This window comes from Tenrec ecaudatus, chromosome 3 (assembly GCF_050624435.1).
Source record: "Tenrec ecaudatus isolate mTenEca1 chromosome 3, mTenEca1.hap1, whole genome shotgun sequence".
Taxonomy (NCBI): Eukaryota; Metazoa; Chordata; class Mammalia; order Afrosoricida; family Tenrecidae; genus Tenrec; species Tenrec ecaudatus.
The window spans coordinates 60743337-60764332 of record NC_134532.1 but is presented as its reverse complement, the minus strand read 5'-3'; the positions used below and the strand labels follow the sequence as shown (position 1 = coordinate 60764332).

The 20996-nt window shown below is 39.1% G+C and overlaps 1 protein-coding gene across 2 annotated transcripts in view; it reads left to right on the top strand.

The window, feature by feature from the left end:
• Window positions 1–20207, top strand: part of MND1 (meiotic nuclear divisions 1) — a 69421-nt gene extending 49214 nt beyond the window's left edge. The window contains exons 6-8 of one of the 2 annotated variants that reach the window (XM_075544794.1): window positions 4952–5066; window positions 13731–13775; window positions 19992–20207. In XM_075544794.1, coding sequence (XP_075400909.1) covers window positions 4952–5066; window positions 13731–13775; window positions 19992–20098 — 267 coding nt within the window. In that variant the 3' untranslated portion in view covers window positions 20099–20207. The remainder of the gene's footprint in view (window positions 1–4951; window positions 5067–13730; window positions 13776–19991) is intronic. The other variant, XM_075544795.1, reaches the window with a different exon arrangement.
• The last annotated feature ends 789 nt before the right edge of the window (window positions 20208–20996 follow it).

Here is a 20996-nt window from a genome sequence, read left to right as displayed (position 1 = left end):
TATAAATTGTTAAGGGTTCATGAGGGAGGAGGGGAGGGAGAAAAGGAAAATGAGCTGATCCCAGGAACCCAAGTGGAAGGCGAATTTTGAGAATGATGAGGGCAACAAATGTATATGGGTACTTTACTCAATTGATGTATGTATGGATTGTGATAAGAGTTGTATGAGCCCCAATAAAATGATTTATTTTAAAAAATAAATTTTAAAAAATTGGCTATCGAAAAACCTATGGAATGAGCCACGTGGGATCAAATTGATAAAAATAACTCAAGAGATTACTAAAGGAACTTAGGAGACAATGACCTTATTTATGGAGGAAGAATTCAGAAGAAGAGAGTAAGAATAGTTACGTGATTTGTGGAAAATGTAAGTAGGGTCATTAAATGGCTCGTGTAAATTCATGTTTCTGGAAAAGTAAAATAAAACCCCTCTAGAGTACAGTTCTGCTCTGATGCACATGGGGTTTGCCAGCCGTCCAAATCAGCTCCATGGTAACTAGTTTTGTTTGGGTTATCTACTAGGTATTCAGAGAATAATGGTGACTAGGATTTGACAGTCTTGCTTTGGAGTTTACTTCTCCATGCAGGCAATCTATGCTAATAAAGGACCTTTCTGCACATTGAAAACAGCAGTAGAAAAATACATAAAGTTAAATTTTAAATTACAAGCCCACGAGGAACTGTGCGCAGTGTTGGCCTGGCTAGGCGCCATCGAGGCAGCTGTGGCGCCTAGTGCAAGCCCGTCCTGAAAGAGAATGACAGTACCCAATCTGCGCTCCTCACAGTTATGCGCGAGTGTGCTGCTGCAGCCACTGTGTCAGTCCATCTGTGGAGGGTCTTCCTCGTCTCACTCTCCTCTTACTGCATACCCTTTTCCAGAAAATAGCCCCACCTGGTAACATGTCCAGAGCAATATTTTGTCCTTAGGATCCTGCAATAGTATCACACGGGCTCGCACTTTCTTCAGCCCTTGTCCTTTGGGTTTACTAACTTAAGGTCTTCGCACATTTCATTACAATGCCTTACTTTGTTTCCTTGAGTTGCCCTTTGAAATTGTGTTCACCTTTTTCACTTCCTCATTTCTTCTCTTTACCTTACTCTTCTATGTTCAGCAACAAGTCTCTTCTGACATCCCCTTTCGTCTTTCTTCATGTGTGATGTAGTGTGGCAAATCTGTTCTTGAAATGGTCTCTAAATTCAGGTACGCTGAACTCAAGGTCAGATTTTTGCTCTTGTGCACTTGTTTTAATTTTTTTCAACTTCAAACTGAACTTCCAAAGGAGCAATATTTTATCTGTTCCACAGTCAGCCCCTGCCCTTGTTTTTGCTGGTGATGTTGAGCTTCTCTATTTGTCTCTTCCCAGGTTATAATACATTTAATTGCTGTGTATTTCATCTCAAGAGGTCCATGTGTATAGTCATTGTTTATGTTGTTAAAAATGGGTATTTGCAATGAAGTCATTGATCTTATAAAATTCTATCATGTAAAACCCAGCTTTACTTCTATCACCAAGACCTTATATTCCAATTATTGATACTTCCTCATTGTTTCCAACTTTTGCATTCTAATCACCAATAGATATCAATATATCTTTAGTGCACATTTGATCGATTCCTTTTTTTAATTATTAAATCATTTTATTGGAGGCTTTTAAAGCTCATGTCACAATCCATACATCCATCCATTGTGTCAAGCACACATTTGTACATATGTTGCCATCGTCATTTTCAAAACATTTTCTTTCTACCTAAGCCCTTGATATCAGCTCCTCATTTTTTCCCTCCCTCACAAACCTTTGATAAATTATAAAATATTATTATTTCATATCATTGTCCCCTATCTCCCTTCACCCACATTCTGTTGTTAATCTCCCTGGGGGGGGTGTTATATGTCGATCATTGTGATTGATTCCCCCTCTCTCTCCCCACTTTATCCTTATCCTCCTGGTATATCTATTCTCATTCTTGGTCCTGAGGGGTTTATCTGTCCTGGATTCCCTGTGTTTCCAGCTCTTATCTGTACCCGTGTATATGCTCTGGTCTAGTCAAATTTGTAAGGCAGAATTGAGGTCATGGCAGTGGAGAAGGAGAAGCATTAAAGAACTAGATGAAAGTTGTATGTTTCATTGGTGCTACACTATACCCTCAATGACTCGTCTCTTCCTTGTGACCTTTCTGTAAGGGAATGTCAAATTGTCTACAGATGGGCTTTTGGTGTCCATCCTACATACACCCCTTGTTCACTTTGATATGATTTTTTGTTCTGATACATGATCCCATCAACACCTCATGATATCACAGGCTGGTGTGCTTCGTCCATGTGGGCTTGGTTGCTTTTCAACTAGATGGCCCCTTGTTTATCTTCAAGCCTGTAAGACTCCAATGCTTTCTTCACCACATTTGCTTATGCACCCATTTTGCCTTCAGTGATCGTGTCAAGAAGGAGAGCTTCACAGAATGCCAGGTTAATAGAACAAAGTGTTCTTGCTTTGAGGGAGTACTTGAATCAAGGCCCAATGTCCACCTGCTACCGTAATACTTATATAATACCGTATTTCCCCCAAAATAAGACATACCCATAAATAAGCCGTAGCAGGATAAGACAGTGATAGGCATGGCTCTGCAGCGCACTGTGTGGAGCAATAATGAAGACGGGCAGCCCTCCTCATCTGCCCCATTGTGACAAGGTCAGCTCCCCCTGTGTTGTACCTGCTGCAAGCTGAGGCACAGGGGGAGACATAGAAAGTGAAAGTAAAGGTCTCAGTGAAGTGGGGAGCAGAGCGTTCTCCTTTAGGTAGTGTGTGTCCTCAGTGGCAAGAAATAAGCTGTGGCTGCCAGAAGACGACGACTTCATTCTATTTGAATAAATGCAGATTGTTGTACCATACTTAATACTCAATAAAAATAAGACATCCCCTGAAAATATGCCATAGTGTGTCTTCTTGAGGAAAAATAAATATAAGATAGTGTTTTATTTTCAGGGAAAACAGTAGTTAACACATATAAATATAAGTACATAGATGTATTTCTCTATCATTATATGTAAATATATTTACATATGTACATGTCTATATATATACATACATATATAAATGCCACTTGCCTCCTAGTTCTTTACTCTATTTTCTTTTACTTTCCTCTTATTCCACTATCATTGTTCAGCCTTCATTCAGGTTTCAGTAATTCCTCTCGGTTGATTAAGCCCCACTAGACATCCTACGCCTTTCTCTCCATCGATTTTAGTTCACTTGTTCCTTTGTCCCTGCATTTGATCATTTTCACACTGATGAATTAGGTAGGATTCTTCAATTTGTTCATCATTGGCTTCAGTAGTTGTACAGTATATCTGGATACTAGTTGTATTAACTAGACTTATGTGCATAAAATATCGTATCGCAGTATTACAGTTCAAGGTAGATCTTGCAACGTACTTTTTGATGATAAACACATCGCCATTCCCCTTGAATTTGTCATTCCTGACATTGTAAACTATATGATTATCCAATTAAATACCTGTCCTTCTCAGTCCACTAACATCTAGGATAGTGATCTTTCCGCTTTCCATTTAATTTTTGACAACTTCCTTCCTTGTCATTAAAGTTGATTCTACTTTGAAGAAGCATTTTGAGTTCCTTCCCACCTCAGGCTTCTCTTCTGACACTATTTCAGACAATGTTCCACTGTTATTTCAATTGCTAATTTTTCACAAGTGAACCACCTTTTCCTCCTCCTTAGTCTGTTCTTAGTCTGAAAGCTTTGTTAAATGAAACCTGGTCACAGGGGTGACCCTACTGGTATTTGAAGTGCTGTTGGCATAGCTTCCCGTATCATATTCTCTCTACAGAGGCTAAAAAAAGATGCTTTCTTCACATTGAAGAGGAGGCAGCTAACAACACTAGAAAATATATATAAACAAATACAAAAGTATAAGCCAGCTCCCCCTCCCTCCCTCTCTCTCCCTATCCCTCTCCCTCTCTCCCTCTTCCCCCTCTCCCCCTAACCCTCTCTCCCTCTTCCCCCTCCCCCTCTCCCCCTCTCTCCCCCTAAAAAACAAAAATAGTATAAGCCAGAAGGACCAATAGACAAGTTCTAGTAGATGGCTTGAACTTCTCTTAATTTTACCCCAGGCATATCCAGGAATGTCTTTGCCAGCATTTTATTTTTGTTTGAACTTGTTAACATTTCACAAAAATAAATTAAGTGTTTGTGATTATGACTGATGAACACATAATGAATGCTATGAGTTCAACCTTTCAGGAGAAATGTGACTTAGAATTTTAAATGATATTTATTGCATCTTAAAGCTTTTTTCTATTTAAATTTTAAAGGAAAATGGAATGAGGCCACAAGCTATAACTATATTTCTCCCACATTTAAATATTTATAAAGGTTAAACATCTTTAAAGGTTACAATTTTATCTAGAAAAACTTTTGAGGAAAAAATGTTTAATTATTGATGTTAAAAAATAATATAAAATAAAAAATTTTAAATATTGATATAAAATCTATCCTACATAGATACATATAATCTTGTGAAACTACCAGAGGAGCAGTTTGTTTGTTTTTTACCTAATATAAAAGGTGGCTTCAAAAATGTGTGGGGAAAATTCCCTTACCTTCTCAAGCCCTGATAATATAGCCTGGTCGTTTCAGAGTTCATCCAGATATATTCAGTAACCTTACATCTGTTTATGAACATTTCATGCTACTTAATTCCAATTCATGTATATAAAATATGCTTAAGATTTCAGAAAATCTAGTCAGATATTTGAGGCCACCACAAGTTGAAATCCAATCAACAGTAACTGGTTCTATATAATATTAATGTCAGAATCCTAATGCATATGTTATGCATGAGACATGAGATTCAGAATGTATTTATCAAATATATTACCTCATAAAATATGGCGTTTTATTTGCCTTAAGTATATATAAAAATGTTTTGAATGCAGGAAGAACGAACCATGCTAGCAAAGGAACTTTCCTCACTTCAGGACCAACGGAATCAGCTAAAGGCAGAAGTAGAAAAATACAGAGAATGTGACCCACAAGTTGTGGAAGAAATACGTAAGTTTGTACCACAGTTTGGTGGTTTAAACTTTGATGATGATAGAGCCTTTATACTTCTAGCTGCCTGGTAACCATTCTCCAGGTACTAGTATATGAGAAAATAAAGCCAGTTAAGGAGTGTTTGGGGTCTGTTCTAACTTTGATGTTGCAGCATGATGGGAAAGTATTATATCATCACTCCTATTGAAGGATGACTTCAAATATTGACAGTGGAAACCTGGAAAATATGAGCATTTCAAAAACAGAGAAAGTAGGTAGGTGTCTCCAGCTGGGTTTTGTAGAAAAATAAAAGCAGTGAATATATGTATGTATGCAGAGTAATTTAGGCCAAGAAAAATGTCTCACGCGGTTGTAGAATTGGGCCAGTTCTAAGTCCCTGAGTCAGATGTTGGGCTGGAGGCTTCTCTTGACTCACGTAACTGCAAGGGCTGTTGAGCCCAAGGTCAGCAGGATGACAACAAACTTGAGGTTTCCAAGACAAATGAATCCAAGCTTGTCAGCCTTATGACTGAAGAAGCAAATTAATCCAAGTAGGTCAGATGCCAGGTGCTTCCAGGATTTGCAGCCAATATGGCACTATTCTGATCCATAGCAACCCTGTGCATGACAGAACAAAACACTGCCTGGTCCTGCGCCATCTTCACAGTTGTTCTTATATTTGAGTCCAGTGTTGTAGCCACTCTCAATCCGTCTCATTGAAGGCCTTCCTCTTTACCATTACCCCTCTACCAAGCATGACGTCCTTCTCTTGCCGGTCTCTCCTGACAACATGTCCAAAGTATGGAAGACAAAGTCATGCCATCCTTGCCTCTAAGAAAAACTCTGGCCATAGTTCTTCCGAGACAGACTTGTTTGTTCTTTTGGCAGACCGTGGCACTAAACTGTCAGCACCATAATTCAAATGCATTGATTCTTTTTCAGTTTTCTTTGTTCACTGTTCAACTTGTAAATGCGTATGAAGTGATTGAAAATGCCATCGCTTGGGTCAGGCATACTGTATTAGAGTTGTCTAGAGAGGCAAAACCAGGACACTTACAATGATTGATAGATAGATAACAGATAAGAGCGAAAAGGAATATAATGGGAAATTTGTCCACACCGCAGTACAGGGAGCTCAGTCCAACTCACGTTCATGGGCCAGGTCTTTCCAGCACATGCAGTCACTAGCCTAAGGCCAACAAAGCAGACAGTAGGAAGATGAGGCTGTGAGGTGTAGCAGAAGCCAGTAGTGCGCCTTGACAAAGCAGGTCTCAGTGCATCCTCGTGGTGTAGCAATCTGAGGTGATTGGATGGAGGTGCAGCATCTCGAGTGGTGGGAAGACAAGCTGAGTCTACCCACAGACAGCAGACACGGCGAGGTGAAGCAGTGCCACGGCATGGAACAGCACAGCAATGCAGTCCACAGATGGCTCAGCTAGGTGGCACAGTACACATGATGATACAGGGCAGCTACATTAAGCAGTGTTCTGGTCCAGCCATCAAGGAGAGAAAGAGAGGCTGTCCTCCAAAGAGGACATATATATCCCAGTCACACCCCCAAGGGCGATCATCAATCTGTGACTTCATTAACAGGCTAAACTCCATCCGTATCTTCTTACAGGTGCCATGTTGGCACAAGAAAACCTAACTATCACAAAAACCTTAGTCTTCAAAGTAAACGCTCTGCTTTTCAACACTCTAAAGAAGTCTTGTGCAGCATATTTGCTTAGTGCGACTCATTTTTGATCTCTTGACAGATGGTTCCATGAGCATTGATTGTGGATCCAAGCAAGACAATCCTTGATGACTTCAAACTTTTCTACATTTTTCACGGTGTTACCTATGGTCCAGTTGTGAGGATTTGGGTCTTTACATTGAGGGGCAATCCATACTGAAGGCTGGAATCTTTGATCATTAGCAAGGGCTTCAATTCTTCTCACTTTCAGCAAGCAAGTTTTTGTTATCTGCTTGTTGAAGATGGTTAATAAGCTTTCCTCCACTCCAGATGCTGTATTCTTCATGTAACCAGCTTCTCTTATTTACTCAGCATACAGATTGAATAATTACGTGAGAGGATACGACCATGATGCACATCTTCCTGATTTTAAACCAAGCAGTATTCCCTTATTCTGTTTGCATTAAGTAATGACTTATAATGATCGTCGTGTTTATCTGAGCTCCTTTAGTTTTTCTTTTTCTGAATGTATCTTTATTTCTCCCTGTATTTAAGGGATAATTTTGCTGGATATAAATTCTTGGTTGACAGGTTTCTTCTTTCAGAATTTTGTCACTCCGTTGTCTTCTTGCCTTCATAGTTCCTACTGAGGCGTCTGAGCTTATCCTTAACAGTTTTCCTTTGTAGGTGACTGTTCATTTTTTTCTAGGTGCTCTCAGGATTCATTTTCCTTCTAATTGAATCGTTTAATTACAGTATGTTATGTTTTTCTTTGGGGAATCTATTCTCTTTGGAGTTCTCTCAGCTTTTTGAATCATTATTTTTTCTCCTTTGGAATGTTGAGGAAATTTTCTTGGTTTCTCATACAATTTTCTCTGTAGACCTTTTTGTTTCTACTTGTTCCAGGATCCCAACAAGGGTTTCTCTTGATAGTGGCCCACATCATTCTCAGGTTTTCTTCTGATCCTTCATTTTTGTTGTTGTTTTTTATTATTTTTATCATCAGTTGTTGGAGTGATTGTCTTCTAGCTCACGGACTCACTTTGCCTCTCCTTCCATTCTGTTCCTCGGGTCTTTTACTATGTTGCCTGATTCTGCTACCTTATCGTTTGTTCTTTTGGGTTCCTTTCGGTTTAAGAATTTGTTTTTCAATTTCTTCAATTGTTCCGTTCCTCATGAGTGTTCCCCACATTTCTTGAAAGGATCTGAATATCATTCTTCTGAATTTGGTATCTGATTGTTTCGTGGCCTCTTCTTTAGAGTACTTTATTGGACTTGGGTAACTTTCAGTTGTTTGTTTGTTATTTACTATGACTGCTGTTTCTGTTTATTAAGATAGTAGAGGTCTAATATGAGCTAGAAAAATATATGGTGGAGAAAAGGAAAGAGGTGGGCAAAGATGAAGTTGTGAGGGGCAGATCAAATAAAAGCAATAATAGTAACAAATGGTTGTCTGCATAGGCTGGCAAATTTGTAAAAATAATGGGAAAATGCATTTTAAGAAGGGTAATCAGAATTAGTAAATTCCACTGAAATATTTCTCTTTTTTTCTGATTTCCACTGAAATATTTCACAAGGAAAAAGTTGCAAATAGGTGGATGTGCAGGGAAGCAAGGGGTAAAAGAGACAAAAATCTCATGTGTCTGCTAATTTATGTTACCGTGGCAACGTGGGTGGGGGAGCTTGTTAGAGTGGGTGTGCTGAGATCTAAAGGACTAAGTTGTTTTGGCCTGCGGCATGGGTATGCTCAGGATGGTGGTACTGAACTGGAAGAGGAAGTGAGAGACAACTCCAAAAATATAATGAGAGAATTGTAATAGATCAAAAGTGCAAAAACCAAAGTAAAGAAAATAATTACACAGCTAGAGACAACCCTTTGATGGACTTTGAATTGCCCTGCACTCAGGAAACTTGAAAATGTGCGCTTGAATTGAGTAGCAATGCCAATATTGTGCTTTTTTTCCATTTCCAGTCCTTCCCTCTTTCTGTGACCCCCATCTCTACTAACAGTGCCCATAACTACCAGGAAACCAAACCACCAGGTTGGCTGTCAGTCCTGCATGTGGGAATCCTGTCCAGACCCACCTAAAATGCCCAAGAAGCAGCCCAAACAAGCAGCTGCGGGACCCGTGGAGCAGCTGTGGGAAGTAGGGGAGGAGAGGGAGGTTCTTTCCAACCTGAGTGGATCTATGAGGGAGGGAGGGCTGCAGTGAGCAGCCTAGTATAGTGCAGGTCCATCAGGACAAACTTGGGGCGAATTTCATGTGCCTGATCAGCAGGATCATTCCCTAATTGTGCCCACCTGGGCTGAATAAATACCTTCATGTCTCCAAAAAAAAAAAGAAAATAATTAAACCGCATTATAGGTGGGAAGTCCTGCTCTTTGTCAGTGTTATTTTGTGAACACATGTGTTGCATAGGGGAGAGATAACAATTTAATCAACCCTCCATTTTATGATCTGTTACAATCAACTGTCATATTCAAATAACATCAATTTTAGCTTTATGGTCTTTGTAACCTAACCATGTTGTAAGTGATAATATATGTATATACATAAAACGTGTGTGTGTGCACTCCTTGCCTGTGTCAGGATGTGTGTGTGTGTGTGTGTGTGTATGCATATGCTGACTTGATTGTGGGAACTGACAAGCATGTAGGTCAGGTGAAAGGTTGGAGATCCTGGTAGTCTTGTGTCCCACAAGGCCTAGTCAGTCACTGAAAGGAGAAAGAGGAATTCTAGTAGAATGTATATTTGTAGCCAGGAGCCTTAACATAGTGGTTATAAGTTGGGCTGCTAACTGCAAGGTTCACAGTTTGAAACCACCAGCCTCTCCACAGGAGAAAAACGAGGATTTCTACTCCCGTAAAGAGTTATAGTCCAGAAACCCATAGGGACAGTTTTACCCTGTCCTATATGGTATGAGTTGGAATGTAGTTAATGACAATTGGTTTGGTTTTTTGGTTTTAATCATTTATAGTTTGGAAGCAGAATTCTCCCTTTGTTCTTAGGCTTTCAACTGATTGGTTGAGACTCAACCACATTATGAAGGTTAATCTGCTTTACCTTAGGTCAACTTATTAAAATGTTAACCACCTAAGTTTCTAAGACTATAATTCTTTATGGGAATAGAAAGCCTCATCTTTTCCTTATCTTTCTGCCGCACAGCGGCTGGTTTTGAACAGCCAGCCTTTTAGTATGAAGTTCAGTGTGTAACCCCCTACACCTCCAGGGCTGCCCTCATCTAGGTGAGTGCTTGACCAAACAACTGGCAACATGGCCCTAGCCGAGTTGATCGTTAAATTAATTCTCACAGTCGGCAAACTGGAAGTCTGACTTCGAGCTGCACTGGCACCAAGTGTGCCACACCTCTAGAAAAAATCCATCACTGTGGCTTTCTGGGATAATTGTTACCAAAAATATCAGAAGTCTCAAAAAATCAGTCTTTATGTTGGCTTGCCTTATAGAAATATAATTTATTTTTTATTCCCATTCTTTTAAAGCAGAGTGTACACAGCTTTATCTTGAATAGTTATTATATGTTTATATAAAGAATATTTCAATAGTTGTGGAAATTAAAACATTAATAAGAAAGATCCATACCGTATATATTCAAGTATAAGCAGAGGTTTCGTTTTTTCCCCCGCACATTTTTAATGCAGTTTTTGTGGTAAAATTAGGTGCCTTGACTGATAATCGGTTGGCTTATACTCGAGTAGATATGGTGTTTAATTGTTTGGGAAAATATGCAGAACATTTCTTCACAAAATTTTGTCTTTGCCTGTCTCTTGTTAAGAGCGCTTTATCAAGTGAAACTTTTAGGAAAACTGGGATTAAATATGTGATTGAAAGCTTTGGAAATTAAATAAACAAATAAATTTGTACTTTCAAAGAGCCTGAGAATAATTTAATTGTACTTTAGGATACATTGTCCTATTGTGTACAGTTTATAATTTTATTTTTGTTTCCAACAGTTCATCTGTGTAAGCATGAAACTTAATTTGGGAGGACCTCCAGTTTTAGAGGTTCTCCCTTACACAATTCTAGGTACCTTTTGTCATGCAAATGTAGTGCACAGCCTGGCCAGTGGTGTCAACTGGTTGCTAAGTGATTTTCAAGGAGAGCTGGAGGCAGAAGAACCCTCTCAGCCAGTCATTCTCTGTAAATTAAGTATTTACTGGATACTTTGGCTTGTTCGGAAGGAACCCTAGTGGTGTAGTGAGTTATGCATTGGGCTGCCAACTGCATGGTCAGCAATTCAGACTCACTAGTCACTCTGTCAGAGAAAGATGAGGCATCTGCGCCCATAAAAATTTGCAGATCTTTCTTAGAAACCCCAAGGAGCAGTTCTCCTCTGTCCTGTAGGATAATCACAGGTCCCTGACAGTAAGTTCTGGTGTTTTAGGTCAGCTCTTTCACGGTATCTACAGATTCGTTTTTAATTATCCTAGGAAGAAAGTTCTAACCTTCAACTACAACATTACCTATTTTATTGTCTTATAATTTTAACTACTATCAAATGTCCCTCAGGGAACACAAATGCATCAAAGCAGTGGGATACAAAGTAGTTAATGCACTCCAAAACTATACCTGCTCAAGATTCATTTTCAACAGGAAGCAGACTGCTTGTAAAGAGGACTTCACATGTTCTGAGCAACATCTCATGAAAGAACTTCAAGGGCAGTTTCCTTACTCTTATCTCACTCTTAGGCTGCCTTACTTTCAGACACAGCCACAAAATCCTCCAACCTCATGTGTATCTCTCGATTGGCTCTGTATTCCTGCTTCATTTCAGTCTAGATAGAGCTTGGATTTTACCTTGGAGCCCCATTCTTTATGTGCCTGCATCATCTCCTGTTTTGTCTAGGGCCTGCATCTTTTAACCATACCCCACCAGGACTTCTACTCTAGGTACTCTCCTTGTCCATCTTGGGGTCCCTGTGGCATATTGCTACAGCTCCTTCCCCAGGCAGTTGGCCCTGGCTGACCTCATCTCCGTTTAGGACCTACCACTTTTACATACAGCCTTCATTCACATGGGAATGCTGAGGCTCGCTTAACTGCGCTCTTCTTCACTGATGGTCATCTTACGCCAATGGATCATTGTAAGATACAGGAAATTAACATGGATAGGAAATGATGCCAGGTTGATTTATGACATGGGAAAACTTTGTATTTCAGGCATGTAATTTCAGATGGTGCCATTCCGTGTCCTTTTCTGAATTAACAGTACTTTTGACAAGTATGTCACCTTGAATATGTCATTGGTGATTGTGGAACACATTTTATCTCTTGACAGAAGCGTTGCACAACCGACCGTTACATAGTCACAAAGGCATTTTCTCCTGCTTCTACTTATTTCTCACTAACTGCAGGAAAGACTTCATCCATCCAGTTTAATAATAGCACTGAGTAAGAACTAGCAACATTAATTATAAACACCCCAAAAGTGAAAGCAATAAAGTATGTTTAAATAAATTATAATTTTAGCTACTCTAAGAGTTATTTGAATGAGACAAGATAAAACAAAATGTGATAGAATTAAGTCACCACAAGAATAAATGGTCTTAGAAATATATTAGAAATTTTCTGTAAAATAAATGCCAATACATTTTCAAAATGGCAGAATATGGACCTAAAAATTCACCCCTCCATTAATACAGCAAAACATTGGCAAAATTGTCATCAACTTTTTCAGAACTCTTTTGATCTCCATTAATTTGTTCTAGTTTTTAGTATTTTCTGCTTTCTTTCCAATTGAGATTTTGTTTTACTTTTTTATTGTTGTAAGTTTGTTTGTTTTAGTGTTTTTTTTTAATATATATATGTGAAATCTAGGATAGGTAAACCTACAGAGACAGTAACTGAATTAATGGTTCTTTGGGGGTATGGCAGGGGGAAATGGGGAGCTAATAATGATCAATACAAGAATGAAAATGTTCTCAAACTAATTGTAATGATTGTACAATTCTTCTTGATGTGATTGATCTATTAAATTGTATGGTGTGTGAATTATATGCTAATAAAACTGCTGAGGGAAAAAAGAAATCTATTCCTAAGTGCATACCTAAGAAAATTGGGGAAAAAAAGGTTCACAAAACCTTGTTTATAACATCATTATTCAGATTAGACAAAAACTGAAAATGACCCACCTGATTAATTATACAAATGTGCTATAGCCATACAGTGGAATATTACCCAGCCGTAAAAAGAAGGCAATAATAATGCTTGCCACAGCACTGATAAATTCTCAAAAACATGGTGGAAAAGGAAAAAGAGCTGACACAAGAGCCCACTTGTGTATGATTCCATTAACATGAAATGTCCAGAGTAGGCCATTGCTCAGAGACATAAAATAGATGAGTGGTTATCAGGGGCTGGGAGCCAAGGCATGGGAAACTCCTGCTAATGGATGTGGTGCTTCTTTGTGGGGGGATGATGAAAATATTTTGAGTTAGGTAATGTTGATGGTTGTACAGCCCTGTGACTACACTAAAAAATGTGAGCTTTTGGGCAGGTAAAATATTGTACTTATAAATCAGTGCCATCATTTTAAGTAATACTTGATCGGGTGTTCATGCACATTATATGCTGTATAAGCTAAGTTGGAAAGCATAGTAGATTGAATATCAAGGTGTCTGATTAAATATAACGCGACATAGTTCCTCCTAGAGGGTGAGTTCATTTACATCCCATTACAGCTTTTCATAAGTCAAGCTTCTTGTTTGAGCAACATCTCATTTAAACTTATATCTTTAAAAGAACAAATGCAATAATCATTGACATTTAGAAAAGGGAAATTTATTCGTGTTATAGCTATAACAAATTAAAAATTTCCTTGGGTATCTGGGCAGGTTTATGAGATGCTATTTTTGTCACAACTTATAAGCTCTTATTCTGTACATTTTATTTGCATAACCTTTGGTTCATATAAGAAAGTACAGATAAATTAGATGTATTTATATGTGTGTATATATATTTATTTTATTGTTTTTCCAAATTCCGCAGGTCAAGCAAATATAGTAGCCAAAGAAGCAGCTAACAGATGGACTGGTATGTATTAACATGGCCATGATCGACTATAGTGAAATCCTGTACCCCACCTTTTCCTAGGACATTTCTGAAAATGCATGAATTTATTGTTTTTGTAAATTAAATGGAATCAAAAATGGTTTTAAAAAATCATTTAAGCGTTTTATTGGCACATAATTCACATATAATACAATTCAGTAGTTCAGTCATTCAAGGGGCACTGTACAGTCACCACTACATCAATCTTAGAGCACGCGCACGCACACACGCACACACACACACCATGGTTAAATCACCTGTAAAATGAGTTACACAATCACAATGGTTTTTTTTTAATATTAATGACTTATTTTGTAAGGTGTAGCATATTTTTATCAAATCAATAGATTGCTTCAAGTTTAATTTTGTGTAACTTTTGCCAAGGGAAATCACTTGGCTAGTCATTAAAACTGCATGCACTGTCACTCAAAATGCATCTTTAAAAGTTTTGTGGGCTTGTTGTGAATAAAATAATAGCTAACAGTTTGCAGGGCCAACTGTATGGCAGGTGCACTAATGGGTGGCTAGTCAAGAAGGGGCATCGCATCCTCAGTGTTGCACCACAGCCATGTTGAAAGAAAAATATTGTAATCCTTGATTTGAACAGTAGGTTTACAGACATTTCTTATATACCGATCCCTACAGGCACACATCAAATTGACACATGAACGAAACTGCACATTAAAAAAAAAACTTATTTAAAAGCAATGTAATTGAATATTATTAACTTATAAATAAGACTGACACTAAAATTTATCATATCTAGCATTATACATTTGAGATAACTGGATTTGACGTATCATAAAGGTCGCTTGGTACGACAGTCTGCTGCATTGTTTGTCTTTACATTTGATGTTTACTTTCTCTTTTTTTAATAGTTCTGTTAGGGGCTCATACAACTCTTATCACAATCCATATATACATCAATTGTTTAAAGCACATTTGTACATTTGTTGCCCTCATCATCTCAAAACATTTGCTCTCCACTTAAGTCCCTGGCATCAGCTCCTTATTTTTCCCCTCCCTCCCCGCCTACCCTCCCTCATGAACCCTTGATAATTTATAAATTATTATTTTGTCATATCTTGCCCTGTCTGACATCTCCTTTCACCCACTTTTCTGTTGTCCGTCCCCCAGGGAGGAGGTCACATGTAGATCCTTGTAATTGGTTCCCCCTTTCCAATCCATCTTCCCTCTACCCTCCCAGTATTGCCACTCTCACCACTGGTCCTGAAGGGATCATCCACCCTGGATTCCCTGTTTGCAGTTCCTATCTGCACCAATGTACATCCTCTGGTCTAGCCAGATTTGTAAGGTAGAATTGGGATCATGATAGTGGGGGAGGAGGAAGCATTTAGGAACTAGAGAAAAGTTGTATGTTTCATTGTTGCTACATCGCACCCTGACAGGCTCATCTCTTCCCTGAGATTAATACTCAATTTACATTCAGTTTACATTCACATCAACCTGAGGCTGTCTTTATTTGTAGAGATGTGTATAACACAAAAGTTTGAGATTAGAAGGCTTAGAAGAAAGTGAATTTGAATATATATGTATCATGAAATAGAAGTGAGCATAAATGATAGGAGGTAAATGTAAATGATTTCTATAAATTTTGTTAAAGAAATCAAAATGACACACTCCATAAACCTTTTGTTAAAGGTGAAACTGAGTCCCTGAAAGGTGAATTACTTGGCCTAGGTCACAGAGCAGGTAGCGAATGAAGAGTAAATAAGTAGAATGCCACTTCTCTCCTTCCAGAGCCTGAACTCTTCACTACTACTTGATGCCGGGTTCTCTGAACGCTTGTATTAATGTCACTGTTATGAATTCACACTCTCAGCTGCACCAGAGGTAGCTTTAAGACATTCACTGCACAGTGCCTTCAAGCTCAAGAGAAATTTAAGATTGCTGTGAATTCCTTGTAAGCCATAGAAGTAATATTCAAACCTGCCAGAAAATTACACTGATACTTTTCCTGCATTGATGATGATGTAATGGCCATTGCACTTCCCAGTCCTGGTGAGAGGCTAGCATGCCTTCATATGTGTGACTCATGTTCACTCAGTGTCCCTGGGAGAGAAGGGATAAGACGGCACTGGTCAGCGATGCAACGCTCAAGTGCCCTCGGCACCCGGAGATGATCCGTCACCGCAAGAAGGGAGGTTTAAGCCAGGCTTCCTCACTCCCTGTCCAGGTAGCCAGACTTGACAAGAAGTTTAAGGTTCTTTTCGCCACAACTATTTTAGAATTAAATATGCCAGCAAAAATCAAGATAATTGGCCTTTGAATCCTATACAATTGCAGTCTTATGTATTACAAAGTTATTTCATAAATTGTGATGTTTGATTAGAGGTAGAAGGAAATAGCAAACTAGCATAAAAAAACAGAATGATGAAATCTGTGCCCAGTAAACACACAAAGGCATCATGTGGGTGTAAGAAATAGAGAATATTGAGTGGGGGGCTGTGGAGGGAGGGAAGCAACTGGATTTTTGAGGCTAAAAGCAAGGCCAAGCAGCTTGAGGCGACTTCCAACTGTCCTCAGAGGGCAGCTCAGCAAACAGTAGACACAGGCAGCATGTGGGTACAGAGGAAAGATCTTGAGTTCTGAAAGAATCTAGGTTGTGCTTCTTGTTTGCTATGTGACCTATTGAACTTCTCTCAACCTGTGTCGTCCTCTGCTCCATGTCAACAGTTGCACGTCCCTCACAGCCTTTGAGGAGGGAGGACAGTGCATAAGCCTCCCTGCGCATGGGCAGACACATAAACAAGTACTCCCTTTTCCTTTTCTCCTCTTAACAAAAAATCCTTTCATATTTTCCAATTGATCATACATTTCCAGCAGCTTCTTATTTTTTCTTTCTATTTTATTGGCCTTTCGAAAAAGAACCTGGAACTTTGAAAACCATGTAGGAAAGTAATTTTTAGAAAAATAGTAATAGCTGTTACAGAGCTAGATTTCTTTGGAGGATACTCTTTCCTACTCCATGGACTGTATCCCTCCCAACAGGATCATCTTATCAGAAGCATCACGAAGATAGGCTGCAGCCGATTACACCTCATAAAACCTGCCTTCCTTCAAACAAACCAGCCAAGAAGCTCAGCAGTTATAACCGAAACTTGTTATCATATGGTTTATTAGTTAAGGTTTGGTTTCTGTTTACTTTTTTAAATCCTTAAAATATGTGTGGAATTGAGAATATTTTCTGTTCAATAATTTAGTATCACATTTTATAAGAGGAATTTCCTCAGAACAGCAATATACCCAGAAGCTCATGTTTACATCTCATGAATGTGACTGAACAAATTACATAAATCTTTTTTCAATAGTTAAGGCAAATGGTAAACTGACTTATCACAATTAGTACTACTCATCGTAATCCTTTTATGTGTTTTGAGTGTGCAACTGTATAAATTAATAAGAATTATTCCAGACTTAAGGCTGTTGGAAAAATTACTCTATACATTTATTTTAAAAAACAAGCAAACATCTACCTAGTAGGAAATAAACTTCAACTCTCTGGATAGCACTGTCTTGAAGGCCAACATTGAGTGTCCAGGAGGGTTAAAAAAAGAAAAAGTTTATTCCATCTTCTTTGAATTGGTCCTCTAGGCATTCTTGTGTGGAGGCATTTGTTTGTCTGTCCATCTTTGAATTCACCCAATTGAGGAATCCTTTCCTGGAGGAGCTGTCAGATAGTGTATCATTATCTTCTCTCTTGACCTAAGTTTGAAGGCACTTCTGTCCAAGTATTATGCTTACTGCTACTTACTCAATTATATTTGTTACTGAATTTCAAAGAACCCTCTCTGGAGCCATAAAAGCTATTCTGAAAGCTATATGCATATAATACTTCATTTTTTTCTAGCAGACATGAGGGGGCTTCAAAAAGCTCCTGGGGAAACACTGTATCTTTCATTCCATTTTTACATTAACCTTTGAAAACTCCTTCATATAATGTTGAAATTGTTTAGCTCAAAAACAGCATTGAGGCCACATCTGTCTTCCTCTGGTTCCCAAAGTTGATTGCCCCAAGGCAGAGGGTCAGACATGCTTCCACCCTCCGTCCTTCTTAACCCGATTCCAACACCACCCATTCCTCCAGGGTACACCACTTGCCCCACATTCTACTTTTCTGTTGGGTTTGATAATTCATTGCAATGACCACACAGAACTCATAACCAGTGCCCACAATTACAGGGGTTATTGGGGAAGTTCACAGGTTACAATACAGGTGAGAAATGTTCAGGATCTTCCTAGGGGGTGGACAACAGAAAAATGGTTGAAGGGAGATGTCGGACAGTGTAAGACATGACAAAATAATAATAACTTATAAATTATCAGGTTTGTGAGGGATGGGGGCGGGGAGGGAGGGGAAAAATGAGTTGATACCAAGGGCTCAAGTAGAAAGAAAATGTTTTGAGAATGATGATGGCAACAAATCAAATGTGCTTGACACAATGGATTGTGATGAGTTATCCAAGCCCCCAATAAAATGATTTTTTTTTTTTAAAGAAGAAACTTAGTTTTCCGGTCAATAATTCACTCCAAAAAAAAAAAAAATGTGTGTTGAGGCAGGACAGTTCTCTCCATGCCCACAGGCAGGCCTCTTTTGGATCCTCATCCAGTTGGTCTGACCTCTTCCTTGCTCAGGCATTATTACAAAATCCTCTGAGGGCTGCCACCAAGTGTCAGAGGGCATGCTATTCCCCTATAAGCCTCGACCCGGAGGCACTCAGCGCCAGCTCTGTGGGTCAGCAAACCCAGCGCCGCAAGTAAGTGCACAGAGGCACCCTTTTCCACAAGCCAGCCTCTTCGTCTACTGCTCTCTGTCGCATGGCCTGTTGCTGCTGCTGCTGCCTCTATCCTTTTCTGCTATCAAAGCTGTCTCCTGGATCAAGGAGTTCAATGCACATGAATCTCAGGTCCCCAAGGATATACTCACCTCCTGGATCACCTCTCTTCCTGTAGTGAGATCCCCACTTCCTGCTTCTGAGATGGCTCACTTTATACCCAGCAAGGTGGCGATCACAGTGAACTCTTAACAGTCATTCGTAATTCAATTATATTAGTTTCTCCTACCACCTTCTTACCCAAGACCCATCAGGAAAATGAGGGTCGTTTGGTGAGAGTAACATACTATGTCTAGAGAGCCATATTAAATAATTTACTACATCCATTTAGTAAAACATGAATGATATTTTCCTCTAGTGTAAATTTGAAGACAGAGGCTCTTATTGAAAGGAGTAGGGATACTTTGCTAACACTGTTCTATTTAATGCAGTAGATTAAAGAACGTCATTACAGAAATTTATCGTTTCACACTTTGAATTAAACTTACGCAGAAACTATAGAAAAGAGTGATCTAACTCCAGAAAGAGCCCGTGTTAAGCCCTTTACTTCAGTAATAATATAGTTAGCATTTTATAAACTACTCTATGACAAACTATTAGAACTTCTGCCCTTATTTTTCTGTGTGTATGAGACATTTTGTTATAATGGTGGTGTGTGGTCATAAAGGAAATGTAAAACTGAGAGAAAATGAAAACGTGCCCCTGTTCCCACACCCCAGTATGCAGCCCCTGTGAGCTTGTTGGTTCAGCACTTCCCTGTTTGCTACTTAGGCCCAGTTTGAAGCATTTGGATTGGATTTTCTTTTTTTTTTCCCCCTTCACTTTTTTAATACGTTCTGGGTGGTATTTCACACAATTTATTTCCCTGAGATACGTTCCTTCGACTAGATAGAACACTTCTTTCAGTGGTAGAATTCCGTTCTGTCATGATCTTAAGGAAGGAAGCACCCTTCCCTCCTCAGCCCTTCTACCTCACACTGGAGAGAATATGCCCCTTTCTGGAGCAAGAGGGATTCTTAATTCTGTGAGTAACAGGCCTGACCTCAGGGGGGTAAGGTGGGGGTGGGGGGCGGAGCTGCCGCATCAGCCAGTCTAGATTACTCTTAAATCAGATATGCTTGAGCAACTAACTTACTGGATTTTCTGATAGGAGCTGTCGACTTGTTCAAACTCCTCTTTAAGTATTTTCACACTCTGTAATATTGAAAGTACAGGTAACTGCTTGGATGGCTTGTGGAGACTCCAGAAGAAAGGGAAAAGAGCCATCAAAGTCATAGTTCTAGTTGAAAGGTTTTTTTTATTCTTTTCAATTCTCAAAAATATTCCTGTATTTTCTTTCCAGATAATGTATTTGCAATAAAGTCTTGGGCCAAAAGAAAATTTGGATTAGAAGAAAATAAAATTGACAAAAACTTTGGGATTCCAGAAGACTTGGACTACATAGACTAAAACCATGAACCTTGGTGCAGGATCTCTGTGCTTGTAAATATGTAAATATTTATGTTTCCAGCTTAATGTATTGAGATGTCACTTGCCTGTTGCTGTATATGTCATTGTATTAAAGTATAAACTGGAACAGTCTTCATCCTTTTTGATGTGTCAAAGCAGGACAGTGTTCGTACATTAACATGGTGCTTGCTTAGCAGAGTAGAGCGATGCTGGTAAAGCCATCCGCAGAAGCCAGCTTATGAGGGATAGCTCAGAGATGAGAGCATGGCATGAACGTTTTTAGTCTCATTCATATATTAAGAACAACTAAGTTGACAGTTCAAGACTCTACCACTCAAATAAGTATTTGGAAATAGCTTTTAAAACCTTAATAGTGGTTATTTGGTGGAAAATGCGTACGTAGGTGGTAGTGTATAGCATCAAATTTATTGATTTCTCAGGAAAATATCCAGAAAGTTTGTGTTCCTTAAATTTAAATTAACAAAATAATTCCTTTGCTATGAAGGCAACAGTTAATTCTGAGTTAATTCTGCCTTTCCACGGGGAGTAGAGTGGGCAAAGAGCTTTTTCTGATCTTTGCAGTATTTGTAAGATGTAATGTTGCTCAAGGAGAGGGACATGTCTGATCAGAGCACACAGGAGCAAATGAAGGGGGAGAAAGAGTGGAGAGCACAGCCTGGCCCACTAAGCCCTGAGGACAATATTCCTGTTCAGAGCAGCCAATGCACAGAGAGGTTCACAGGGTTGGCACCGCCATGAGACTGATGTCCCTCACTGACCCATAGCACTACGGGGGACAACACTGGAGACACTGGGAATTGTGCTCAATCTGACCCCATCACACTGAGGCAAAACACTAAGTGCATGCAAAAGAACAGGAAGGGGAGCAAAGCAATGA